Genomic DNA, 14,896 nt, shown 5'->3' on the forward strand with positions numbered 1-14,896 from the left:
ATAAGTCACTTTCCCTCTACACTGTGCTGTGATCTGAATAGATTATCTTCCCCTTTTATTGTGCTGTGATCTGCTAGAAGTCACCTTCCCTCTACACTGTGATGTGATCTACTGTAGATGATCTTCCCCTTATATTGTGCTGTGATCTGCTATAAGTCACCTTCCCTCTACACTGTGATGTGATCTGCTGAATTGATGTGGGAGATTTCTTCCCTGTGAGCAATCATGCACAGAATTGGCAGCAGATGCACATTGTGTAAGGACCAAGAAGAGTTTGCAGTGAAAGATCTTGCACAGTAAGAATAAAACAGCTACAACTACAGAGGAGCAATTGTAGATATTGCCATACAAAATTGCCAGGGAAAAATCTTATTTTAGTAGGTGTCCATAGCCATTAACCCCTGAAGGACACATCATTTTTTTTGTTCATTTTTCACTCTCCACCTTCAAAACTCTATAACTTTTTCATTTTTCCCTGTACTGAGCTGTGTTAGGGCTTATTTGCTGCATAACAAATTTTACTTCTGAATGACATTATTTATTATCCCACGCCATGTACTGGGAAGCTGGAAAAAAAATCAAAATGTGGTGAAATTGGCAAAAAAACCCACACATTTGTGGGCTCAGTTTTTACGACTTTCACTGTGGTCTCCAAATCATACATCTATTTTATCCTTTGGTGCCGTATGATCACAGTGATGCCAAATTTATACAGGTTTTATTGTGTTTTAATGCATTTTCAAAAATGAAAAGAATGTGTACAAAAAATTAGTTTTGTCATCTTCTGACACTAATAACTTTTCATACTTTGGTGTACGGAGCTTTGTAAGATGTCATGTTTTGCGAGTTGAGCGCTGACTTTTTCATTGCTACCATTTGGAGGACTGTGAGACCTTTTGACCACTATTAATTAAATTTTTTATGTGATGTAAAATGCCGTAAAAGTAGCGTTTCGGACATTTGGGCGCTATTTTCTGTTATGGGGTTCACTGCCGGTAGTAACCGTTTTTATATTTTGATAGATCAGACATTTTGAGATGTGGTGATACCTAACATGTTTGTGATTTTTACTGTTTATTAAGTTTTATATCAGTTCGAGGGAAAGAGGGCTGGTCTGAATTGTTATTTTTTAAAAAAATTATTATTATTTATTTATTTACTTTTTTTTTTTTTACTATTTTTTAGACCCTCTAAGGTACTTTAACCCTAGATGGTCTGATCATTGCTACCATATACTGAAATACTACTGTATTGTGGTATATTCCATCTATACACAGTATTTATTACAATGAGCTACTGGCTCATTGTAACAAATCTGCAGATGCCATGCAGCCTCGGGTCTGACGAAGACCCGAGGCTGTCATGGCAACCGATCGCTGCTCACTGAAGATGTCACGGGTAGCGAGGCTCGCAACAAAGATGGCAGGGTTAATACTGCTAGCACTGATCGCAGGTATTAGCAGTGGGTGTTTGCTGCAATATGCAGCAAATCCCACCTCTGTATGAAGAGGGCTCAGCCCGTGAGCCCTCTTCACACAGCCTCAGCACCTGTACATGTACGGCGCAGAGTGTGAGGGGGTCAAGATTAAGAAAGGAAAGACAATTACCAAGAAGTACTTATCACGAATAATTTACTTTTAAAGAATAATAAAAACCCTGACCTCATATGATAAAGTGTGAAAAAGTGTCCAATTTCTAGCCTTTTAAGTGATAATTAACAGTAAATGAAATAATGGGAATTTTAGAAACTCTTTAGAGTAACACATAGATTATACTGCACAGATACCAAAGAGACTGCAATAAATATTCAGTAATGAGACATTTTCATTCAGATAGTGCGATGGTCGGGATCCTCACTGGGCGTAATTGAGTCCACATCCATGATAACTCATTTATATGTGCATAGCAGGATATAAGACAGTGGAAGGGAAGCTCCAGGAGAACAAGGAATGATCATTTTGGACTTAAGAGTAACTACATCACCAGATCTTTTACATTGTATAAAAACCTTCATTCTGGCTTACGGATTTACAAAAGACTATAAAGAGGTACCGTATATACTCGAGTATAAGCCGAGGCCCCTAATTTTACCACAAAAACCTGGTAAAACCTTTTTTTTTACTCGAGTATAAGCTGATTTTGGGGTTTCAGCACAAACTAGGCTTATACTCGAGTATATATGGAATTTTTTTTTACCTGCTTTCGTTTCTACGACATTCATGGACGTTCAGTACGTATTATATTTGTGTCGGCCTGTTGTAAAAAAATAAGTGATCATCCAGATAAAGAAATCTGATTATACAATAGTAAAGTCTATTAAAGTCTACTAAGAGCCTCCATCGCTTTATTCACCTTCGCCATCTGGTCTCTCCTATATCGCCGTCTGACTTCCTACAGGTAGCTACATGTAAGTTAAAGACATGTCCCATCCATTGCCCTGGGCAGAAACAATAGTTGGATCTGTAGACGAGCTTGGACACCACCCAATCAGAAAGTGATGGCAAACTTAAGTAATATAATATGCAAATTAGCAATCACTAGTTTATAGATATATTGATGTTACTAGAGAGTTACTAGAGAGATAATTTTTCATGGGTAACATTTCCTGTTTGATATGTGAAAAACTGTCACCTAAAGGTTGCCATCTGCCGATTCTGAGGGGCGTAACTGGGAGATGCAAGACCCCATAGCAGACTTCTGAATGGGGCCCCCTTCTGCTTTAAAATAATATACATATTTGTATACTCACACATGTGTGTTACAATCACACACAGTATATACACACCATATATACATACATACAGCATATACACACATACATGCAGTACCATGTAAACCCATGCATTATATGCAGTACATAAACATCACATATGCACACACATATAGAACATGTACACATCACATATACGCACACATACAGCAAATACACAGATACATACAATACCATATACAGACACACAGCATATACACACCCAATACTCCAGATGCTCAGGCCCCCTGACACTGTGGGCCCCATTGCAGCAGCTATGGCTGCTACATCTGTAGTTACACCCCTGCTTCTTCTACTTAGATGCCTGAGCCTTGGGGTTCTGGAACAGAATCCTGCTATAGATTAATGGAAACCTACCAATCAGGAATCAAACTATTAAGGTAGATCTTATGGTAGGTTCACATCCTAAACCCTAATCTTTCTTTTCGTACTTTTTAACTTTATCTACACTTACCTAACTAATATGCTAATTTTCCACAGAGACTACTGGGGCGTGGAGTAGACTCTGCTCCCACTCTCCGGTGAGAGGCTACTCCAGGTCCCAGTAACTTCTGTGGAAAATTAGCATATTAATTAGGCCCCAATGGCCTCCATTGTCTCTCCTACCTACACGGCCTAGTCAAAGCTTCTGACGTAGCACCGGCTTTTGGAGCCGGCTTCGGTTTCAGTGCCACGCATGCACATCGTTACACTCACAACAGATAAGCTTGGAAAGTATTATATTATTTTATATTATAATAGGATTATGGAAAGATGGTTTAGGGCTTAGGATGTTGCTTACATCACATCCACCTTAACAGCAAAAATTTACCATTATAAACCACTACCAGTATGTTGTCAAGCAGACTAACAGCTTCCAGATCTTGTTTCTTTCATGGCGTAGTGTGGTGGCATCATCCAGAAAATCAACTTTGAACTGAGATGTAAAGTGGTTTTATAAAGTCAAGGAGGTGGAGAGTTTAACACTGAAGTCAAGCTCTCCCTGCCTCATAGTGCCTACTTCACTGTAATTAACAGCTCTTCATTTAGGGACATAAGTAATCAGCTCTCCTGAAGTCTCAGCTGCCGAACCCTCTTTATGTCCCTCTACACCCACTTGGCCTGGAGATGGTGTAAGGAGCCAAGCCACACATTGCGAAAACTGGCGCACAAGCCCTGATAAATGTCCACTATTAGGCCATATCCACTACGTAACTGTAAGGCTGATCACTGATAGTCCCCTCTTTATTCTAGTTTCTTATAAATTCCATATACAGACGGTCCCCTATTTAAGAACACCCGACTTACAGACGACCCCCTAGTTACAAACGGACCTCTGCTAATCGGTAATTTACTGTACATTAGCTCTAGGCTACAATAAACATCTAAAACAGTTATGAAAGGTGCCTGTAATGAAGCTTTCTTGTTAATCCTGGTTCTTGTGACAATCCAACATTTTTAAAATCCAATTATCACAAAAAAATTGTCTGGGGTTACAATTATAAAATATACAGTTCCGACTTGCATACAAATTCAACTTAAGAACAAACCTACGGAACAGAACTGCCTGTACTGATTTGAAAAAAAAACCTCTAAAACTTTTTAATGATGAAAAGGCGCTTTAACATTTTCCATTGCAGACTAGACATGCATTATGTATGTTTCCCAACTCTTTATACAAAAGCTCAAAGTTACTTTTTCATAAGTTTCAAAAACACAATTTTTTAAACATCCCTTTGTCATTGTCGGTCTCATTGTTCCCTGTACCTTCGCCACAGCTTCCATTCATTACTCCATCTCCCAGACGGATTACTTCCATTACTTCCATTTTCTTTTTTCGGACTAACAATAAAGAGGCGCTTATGCCGATGTTTTCTGCAGGTCATGCAAGACACAAGCACAAAAAATATAAAAGTAATATGTTTGTATTCCCTTTTCTGCTTTGACAGTCCAGAAGTATTCAGGCGAGAAGAGAAGGAAATGTTCTTTATAGAAATGGATTTATTCTCTATTTAGATGACTTTTTATGGTTTATTACGTTTTATTATGTTTTTTTTTCCCCTGGAATTTGTATCTTACCTTAAACTAAAAATCCCATCAGGAAAAAGTGGTTCAGACATTTTGGCGCTATTTTCTGTTATGGGGGTTCACTGCCAGGACGTGGTGATACTTGGCTTGTTTATGATTTTATTTCTTTTGTAGGGAAAGGTGGGTGATTAGAATTTTTACAGTTTTTTTTTTTTTAATTATTTGGTCTTTTAAAGTTTTCTTCTTTTTATTTACTACTTTTTTAGGTGTTTGAATGCTAAAATGTCTGATCACTCATGAACTATACCGCAATATAATCTGAATATACAGCACTTTTATTACAGCCTGCCTCCAGCAGGCTGTGATAGAGAACATTGATTCATAGAAGCCTCCCAGAGGCCCCCAGCTGTCGTGGAAACCAATAAGCAGCACCTGATGATATTGATAATCAACAGGTTAACTGCCATGACCGTTACCAGCACTGATCGCAACAGTTGCAGGTGTCTGCTGTATAATACAACAGATACCTGGTCTGCATCGAAGGGAGACAGACTGTGAGACTTCTCCATTTAGCCTAATCTCTTCGGGTTGTATATGTACTATGGACCGTCCTTAAGAGGTTAGGCCATTGACAACATCTGCTGTAGAGACATGCAATGAGATAACTACCAGACAGTTCAATATTTTCACATCTGTCCAGCTGTATGGAGCATGGAAATTTGTTGGGCCTTATTGGGCCTGAAGATGAGGTGGGCAGGCACAATGTGATGGCATCATCTCATATGCCAGCTTCTGAGCCGCACACATCATTGGGTAACAAAAAGGAAAGGTTTCTCTAGGGAATATGGAAAGGTAAGTATCTAGTGTAGGTTTTTTCAAATTTGACTGTAAAATGGAAACAAGAAAGGGAACAGCAGAAAACCCATAATAACAACAGGTTTACTAATGATGGATTATAAATGGAGGGCATTATAAAGAGCTGCGCAGGCATGATAGCCACTGGGTCTCACGTATTGAAATGTTGACCCCTTTGATGCCATGGTTGAATGTAACCATGGATCTGAGGAGCCACTTTAACTTGAAATTAAAGTAACAAAGCTAATCTCTCACAGGTACATCACCTGATCCATTAAAATGCTATGGCAGCCAAGACTTTTGAAGGCACCTAGGCTATTGCTCCTGCCTATTGTTAGTGTTGAGTGGACCAAAACCACAAACTTTGGTTTTGTCGCAACCCAACCCCAAAATTCATTAGAAGTACGGGTCCAGATTTCAGTCAACCTTCCCCCATAGTTAACACCTGAGGTCAGTGCTGGCATCAATCAAAGGCGATAGTTGACTTTGTGGAACTTTTTCCCATCTCCCTACTGCATCTCTGGAGCTAAGCCACAGTGATCTTCTTTACATCTCTCACCAAGGCTCTTCTCCTACGATTGTTTAGTTTGGCTGGATGGTGAGGTTGAGGAACAGTTGTGGTCATCCAAAGAGGAAGGTTCTATAAGGAACCTTGAGAGCTACAGAAATTCTTTTGCAACCTTGGCCAGATCTGTGCCTTGCCAAAATTCTGTCTCTGAGCTCCTTTGGCAGTTCCTTAGACCTCATGATTCTCATGTGCTCTGACTTGCACTGTGAGCTGTGAGGTCTTATATAGACAGGTGTGTGGCTTTCCTAATCAAGTCCAATCAGATTAATTAAACACAACGTGACTCCAATGAAGGAGTAGAACAGTCTCAAGGAGGATCAGAAGGAAATGGACAGCATGTGGTTGATGAGTTTCACAGTAAAGGATCTGGATCTGAACCATGTGACATTTCAGTTATTCTTGTTTAATAAAATAGCAAAAATATCTACATTTCTGTTTATTTCTGTCGAGATGGGGGCAGAGTGTACATTAAGGAGGAAAAAAAAGAACCTTATTGATCAACTAATTTGCGGCAATGAAACAAAGAGTGAAACATTTTAAGGGGTCTGAATACTTTCTGTAACCACTATATCGCAGTGTTAGGGTTTTTAGTAATATTCCTTATTCTCCAGAGTAAATCTTATGCATTTGGTAATTGATATTACCAGATGAACAGAAATCCACAAGAATCTTCCTGACTATCCAAGCATTAAAACATAATGTTGCCTTTTCCCATTACTGAATGGAGGGAGTTATTAATCCCATCATCTTTAGTCATTAAGCATCATTATGACTAATGCAGGGAGGTCCGCGCCTGTTTTTGTTTTAATGATAAGTAACATGTGAGTATATGTAATACTTATGTATGAGATGTGCAGTAGCTACTTGTACCTTATTAGAAAATAATCTGTAAAGGGGATAAGTGTCTGATTTATGGGTCCTTATTGATCTGCCCCTTATGGTAAAGCACATGTGGTCCATTCACTTCTATGAGACTTCTGGGGTGGTCATCCTACAGAGTTCTATAGACTGCCTTCTTTCATGTGCAGGTTATGAGGTTGTGATGATCCCAATGTCTGATGACCATTGATCAAAAACTAGAATTTTGTAGGATGCGTCTCCAAACAAACACTCCGTTTCCACTAATTCTTACCAAGCTTCTGGTGCACCCATCTTCTCATTACAGCGAATGTCAATAATTGTGTAAATGGGGGTGCTGAATAGTTTTCAGGGAGTGTTGTAAGAAGACAGACTTCACCCCAATCCATTGTCACCAGTGTTTACCGTGTGTTTTTTATCTGATAGAAAGGAAGACTGAACTGTGACCCAACGTTCGAGTTAGAAGAGATGATCCTAGAATCTAAACCTCTCCATAAAAAGAAGAAGAGGCTGGCCAAGTACAAGTCTAGGGAGGCAGCTAAAGACAGTTGTCCACTGGTAAGTTGTTTTTTTTTAACCCCTTAAGGACGCAGCCATTTTACAGCTTAAGGCTCAGCCCGATTTTTTGGATTCTGACTTGCTTCGCTTTATATGGTTATAACTTTTGAACACTGTTACTTATCAAAACGATTCTGAGATTGTTTTTTCCCCACATGTTGTACTTCATTTTAGTGGTAAATTTTGGCTGATAAGTTTTGCGTTTATTTACAAAAAAAAGAAAATATGATACATTTTTTGAAAAATTTGCCATTTTCGAAATTCTAAATCATTGCGTTTTCAGGCAGATAGATTTACCACCTAAATAAGTTGCTGAATAACATTTCCCATTTGTCTACTTTACATTTTCATAATTTCTGAAATATCTGGATAATTTATTTTGATGTCACGCGGCTTACAAATAGAATATCGCTTTTCCGGATTTTCAGAATTGACTATTTTGGGGATAAATACAGTTTTGAATGAAATTTTAGATATTTAGCATCAAACCCCCTATATAATCTACCCATTTTCAAATCTGCACCCCTCAATCTATCAGAAACAGCTTTTACGAAGATTGTTAACCCCTTGAGATCTTCATAGTAATTGAATCAAAATGGAGGTGAAATTTAGAATGGTCATATTGTTCCCTTATACGTTCATTTAGCACTAAAATTTACACATTTCCAAAATATAAAAAGAGAAAACCCACCATACAATTTGTTCTGCAATTTCTCCTGAGTACAAAGACCCCCCACATGTGGCCGTTACTTGTTTTATGGGGGCACAGCGAGGCGCAGAAGGGAAGGAGAGCCCTGCAGCTGCCAGGATTTTAGTTTCCTCATTGGCCCCTTTTGAAGGCTATAAAATTTTCGCTTTTTCGTTATTGGGGCCATGTGACGGCATTTTTTTTGCGGGATGAGATGCTTTTTCCATTGTTACCATTTTGGGGTTGGCATCACCTATTGTTGAAAATTTAGGAACTTTTTTTGAGGGCAGGAGTAGAAAAGCATCAATTCTGTACTGGATTTTTGACTTTTTTTTTTTTGGTGTTCACCGTATAGACTAATAATCCTGTTATCTTTATTCTATGGGATGATACGATTACGGGGATACCAGACATGAATATATTTTCTTACGTTTTACTAAATTTGTCAAACAAAACCCTAATGTGGGGAAAAATCTATAATTTTTGTATTGCCGTCTTCCAAGTGGCATAACTTTGTTACGTTTTTGGCTACGGAGCTGGTTGATGGCTTGTTTTTTGCGGGACATGTTGTACTTTGCACCAGTATCATGTCTAAGTACATATGGTTTTTTGCTCGCATTTTATAGCATTTTTTGTGGGATTGAAAAGGTAAAAATCATAATTTTTGGAGGGTTTATAACAGTTTTTTTTTACGGCGTTTATCGTGGGGGTTCAATAATGATTTACTTTTATTCTACGGGTTGTTACGGACGCGGTGATACTATATATGTGGGGTTTGTGTTATGATTTAGACTTTTTTTTTGAGTTATATGTCTCTTTATATGTTTTGGGGGTTTGGGGCATTTTTAGTGATTTATGGCTTTATTTTTTTATTGAATAACTTTTTTTTTTACTTTTTTACTTTTATACCATGGTACATGAACAAGAAATCCTCTGATTGCTTGTTCATGATAATATTCTGCAATACTCATGTATTGCAGAGTATTATCAGTGTCAGCCTATGCACTTGCATAGGCTGGCACTTTGCCAGTAAGATGACGTCACAGACGCCATCTTACTGGCAATTCTTGCTAGTAACTCTGGGGTCCAGATCGGACCCCAGAGTTACTATAGCAACGATCGGCGCCCCCCGAAAACGGTTCGGGGGGGCCGATCGTGGGGGAAAGACACCCCAAATGCTTGTTAGATGCCGCGGTCGCGCTGACCGCGGCATCTAAAGGGTTAAGCACCCGCGATCGGAGACAACTCCGATCGCGGGTGTTACACTGGGGTGCCGGCTATTAGTTACAGCCGGCACCCCGTGTTTCCCGATGCCGGTTCGGCTCTGATCCAGAGCCGAGCCGGCATAGGCGCCGTGGCGGATATATCCGCCACTGAGCGCTAAGTCACTGCGCTCCGTGGCGGATATATCCGCCGCGGAGCGTGAAGGGGTTAAATTAAGTTTAATTGTTGATTTTTGGTTTAGTTTTGTTCACACAACTTTGTTTCTTCTACAAACCTTAAAAGGTCAGAGAGAGGATAAAGGATAAGATTGATTTGGCGTAATGTGAAGCAGACTGTTCTGAACGGAAACAAGGTTCTTAGCCCCTAACTATAATGCATTGGTGTCATGGGTGGAATGAGACTGTCATGTGCCCTGGGCTGTATGAATATTATAGCCCCTACAAGTCTGGAGTCACTTCCAAATATGGTACTAGAATCGACTTTTTGGGGAATGGAGGGTGCGTCCCTTCTGCTGCTTTCAATCTGAGGTTTCAGGACCTTGTGTACATATGTGTACATACGTATTGAGGATAAGATGTACAAGGATTTCATGGGTGAATGGCCTTCTCAGTATAAAATTTGTTTGGTGTTTTGGGTGGCCATGGGTCCCATAGAAGACTTGGGCCCGGGTTACCGCCCAGACTGCCTTACTGACTTATAGTCCACTACTGATTGGTCTCATTAGAGGAAGAAACACATTGTGGGTCATAGGTACGGGTACTACTGCACCTTCCAATCAAGCCTGCCATGGGCCCTGGGCTGTATGAAAATTATAGCCCCTACAAGTCTGGAATCACTTCTAACATATGGTACCAGAATCACTTCTTAGGGAGTGGAGGATGTGTCCTTTCTGTTTGATTTCAATCTTTAGGACCTTTGGGGGAACTTTAAAGGTCGTGAAGTGGACATGTGTATTGAGAGCAGGGACAGATGTATGTGGATTTCATAGGTGAAGGTCCTTCTGAGTATAAAATTTGGTTGGTGGTTTGGGTGGCCATGGTCCTCTAGAAGGCTTGCAGCCCGCGCTACTGCCCAAACCGCCTATATTATAGACCACTGCTGCCTACAATCTCCCTCAAGTTACACCTCTTGTCTTATCCAGGAGACCAACCAAAATATCTGTAATATCCAAACACTGCACAATGAGATACAAGAGAGAGACAGGGGTTTTTTATGTTCAACTTTCTTTACCTACTGGACAGAATACTGGGGGGATTTATCCATGTGCCAGGGAATGATGTGAGCCCTGCACCCAGGCACCTACCAGATCTATCTGTGGCTGAAACATCCAGCCTGGGTTACGGCGTCAGGTAGTTATATGCCATTTCCATCCTATTGCAGAATTGTGCTATAGCTAATGCCAGTTTTTGCCCCCTCTATGCCCGCTTGGTGTGGAGGCGGCATAGGGGGGTAATATGCACCATTCCTGGACATAGCGCGGGAATTGAGACTATTTCAGGGCTTGTAAACTGGTGCAAAATCCCTGGTAAAACCTACTATCAGATAGAAAAGATGGATGATGAATGGATAGATATATAGATATGAGATAGATGGATGGATAGATAGATAGAAAAGATGGATAGATGATAGATGGGTGGATAGATAGATAGATAGATAGATAGATATTAGATAGATAGATAGATAGATAGATACATAGGAGATAGATAGATGAGATAGATAGATATGAGATAGATAGATAGATATGAGATAGATAGATAGATAGATAGATAGATAGATAGATAGGAGATAGATAGATAGATAGATATAAAAGATGGATAGATAGATAGATAGATAGATAGATAGATAGATAGAGAGAGAGATAGAGAGATATGAGATAGATGGATGGAAAGATAGAAAAGATGGATAGATAGATTTGTGACCAGCTTTGCCCTGTTGGCATATTACTAGTAACAAGCTGGTATGAGAAGAGGACGGGTCCTGCTTCTGGGCCTCATTCATGAAGTTCTCCGCTCCGGCGCAGGCTCCGGGTGAGGGGCTCTTTTTCAGTTTTTCTGAAGGAAATAGCATCATTGTTTTATACATTGTAATTATTTTCAGAATTTCATGGTTCTTCTTAGAATGAAATAGAGGGAATTCCTTCTGCAGGTGGAGTGAGAGGATGTATAGTAATCTTCTTCCTCACCACCGGGCTATTAGTCACTGGGTAATTTGGATAGAGTGAATGTAGCAGAGCTGAGGTAACGTCACATGTGTTTAAGCACAGCGCCAGGGGCTCTATACTATCCGTCCATACAAATGAATGCGATCTGCACCTCAGGCTCCTGGCGGCTCATTTTATATAAGAGCTATTTTCTGCATCATTTCTACAGTATTGCCCAGAGCTAGACATTTACTATTCAGATATGAGAGGAGTAGAGGCACATAGCACACGTGATTCTTATCTTATCTCTCTTTTACATCAATGCTGGATTAGCTGGTAACATTAAAATCACTTTACGTTTAAGTGGTTATAAGCAGTATAAGAGCAGGAGAGGCCTATATGAGCCGTGCCCGTATATAGGAGTAGTAGTGGTCATAGGGATGTTCTGAAGCCACTGCTTTGTTATTTTAGCTGTGTGTTTGGGGTCATTGTCTTGTTGGAAGGTGAATCTACGGCCAGGGGTGCACCTAGCCTTTCTGCTGCCTGAGGCGAGCTATAAAAAGACGCCCCCCCCCCCCACTCCATATATGTAATATATAAAGGAGTGTCAGGACCAGACCCAATCATATTGGTTTAATGTGAAAATAAAGCAATGCAAAATACATAGAGATTCCCATTGTACTATATTATAAACAGAGTGAGCTACCACAAAGAACAAAATAAATACAACAATCCGCCATATAATATAAAATCAATACAGCGTGCCGCCATATACCATATAATACATACAGCATGCCCCCATATACCATATAATACATACAGCGTGCCGCCATATACCATATAATATATACAGTGTGCCGCCATATACCATATAATACATACACTGTGCCCCCATATACCATATAATACATACAGCGTGCCGCCATATACCATATAATATATACAGTGTGCCGCCATATACCATATAATAAATACAGCGTGCTGCCATATACCATATAATACATACAGCGTGCCCTCATATACCATATAATACATACAGCGTGCCGCCATATACCATATAATAAATACAGCATGGCGCCATATACCATATAATACATGCAGAGTGCCGCCATATACCATATAATACATGCAGAGTGCCCCCATATACCATATAATACATACAGCGTGCCGCCATATACCATATAATAAATACAGCATGGCGCCATATACCATATAATACATACAGCGTGCCCCCATATACCATATAATACATACAGCGTGCCGCCATATACCATATAATACATACAGCGTGCCGCCATATACCATATAATACATGCAGAGTGCCGCCATATACCATATAATACATACAGTGTGCCCCCATATACCATATAATACATACAGTGTGCCCCCATATACCATATAATACATACAGTGTGCCCCCATATACCATATAATACATACAGCGTGCCGCCATATACCATATAATACATACAGTGTACCCCCATATACCATATAATACATACAGTGTGCCGCCATATACCATATAATACATACAGGGTGCCGCCATATACCATATAATACATACAGCGTGCAGCCATATACCATATAATACATACAGTGTGCCGCCATATACCATATAATATATACAGTGTGCCGCCATATACCATATAATACATACAGCGTGCAGCCATATACCATATAATACATACAGCGTGCCGCCATATACCATATAATACATACAGTGTGCCGCCATATACCATATAATACATACAGTGTGCCCCCATATACCATATAATACATACAGTGTGCCGCCATATACCATACAATACATACAGCGTGCCCCCATATACCATATAATACATACAGTGTACCCCCATATACCATATAATACATACAGCATGCCACCATATACCATATAATACATACAGTGTGCCCCCATATACCATATAATACATACAGTGTGCCGCCATATACCATATAATACATACAGCATGCCGCCATATACCATATAATACATAGAGCATGCCGCCATATACCATATAATATATACAGCGTGCCGCCATATATCATATAATACATACAGCGTGCCCCCATATACCATATAATACATACAGTGTGCCGCCATATACCATATAATATATACAGTGTGCCCCCATATACCATATAATACATACAGTGTGCCCCCATATACCATATAATACATACAGCGTGCCCCCATATACCATGTAATACATACAGTGTGCCCCCATATACCATATAATACATACAGTGTGCCCCCATATACCATATAATACATACAGCGTGCTGCCATATACCATATAATACATACAGCATGCCTCCATATACCATATAATACATACAGCGTGCCGCCATATACCATATAATACATACAGCGTGCAGCCATATACCATATAATACATGCAGAGTGCCACCATATACCATATAATACATACAGTGTGCCCCCATATACCATATAATACATACAGCGTGCCCCCATATACCATATAATAAATACAGCGTGCCGCCATATACCATATAATAAATACAGCGTGCCGCCATATACCATATAATACATACAGTGTGCCGCCATATACCATATAATAAATACAGCGTGCCGCCATATACCATATAATACATACACTGTGCCCCCATATACCACATAATACATACAGCGTGCCGCCATATACCATATAATACAAACAGCGTGCCCCCATATACCATATAATACATACACTGTGCCCCCATATACCACATAATACATACAGCGTGCCGCCATATACCATATAATACAAACAGCGTGCCGCCATATACCATATAATACATACAGCGTGCCGCCATATACCATATAATAAATACAGCGTGCTGCCATATACCATATAATACATACAGCGTGCCCCCATATACCATATAATACACACAGCGTGCCCCCATATACCATATAATACATACAGCGTGCCCCCATATACCATATAATACATACAGTGTGCCCCCATATACCATATAATACATACAGCGTGCCGCCATATACCATATAACACATACAGCGTGCCGCCATATACCATATAATACATACACTGTGCCGCCATATACTATATAATACATACAGTGTGCCGCCATATACCATATAATACATACAGTGTGCCGCCATATACCATATAATACATACAGTGTGCCGCCATATACCATATAATACATACAGTGTACCCCCATATACCATATAATACATACAGCGTGCCCCCATATACCATA

General features: G+C 39.8%; 1 protein-coding gene across 2 annotated transcripts in view; it reads left to right on the forward strand.

Moving 5' to 3' along the window:
• STK32B (serine/threonine kinase 32B) overlaps positions 1-14,896 on the forward strand; it is a 156,140-nt gene that overhangs the window by 120,312 nt on the left and 20,932 nt on the right. For both annotated transcript variants that reach the window (XM_072126095.1, XM_072126096.1), the window contains exon 10: positions 7,485-7,616. In XM_072126095.1, coding sequence (XP_071982196.1) covers positions 7,485-7,616 — 132 coding nt within the window. The remainder of the gene's footprint in view (positions 1-7,484; positions 7,617-14,896) is intronic.

The sequence above is a fragment of the Engystomops pustulosus genome, chromosome 1 (assembly GCF_040894005.1).
Source record: "Engystomops pustulosus chromosome 1, aEngPut4.maternal, whole genome shotgun sequence".
In the NCBI taxonomy this organism is placed as follows: domain Eukaryota; kingdom Metazoa; phylum Chordata; class Amphibia; order Anura; family Leptodactylidae; genus Engystomops; species Engystomops pustulosus.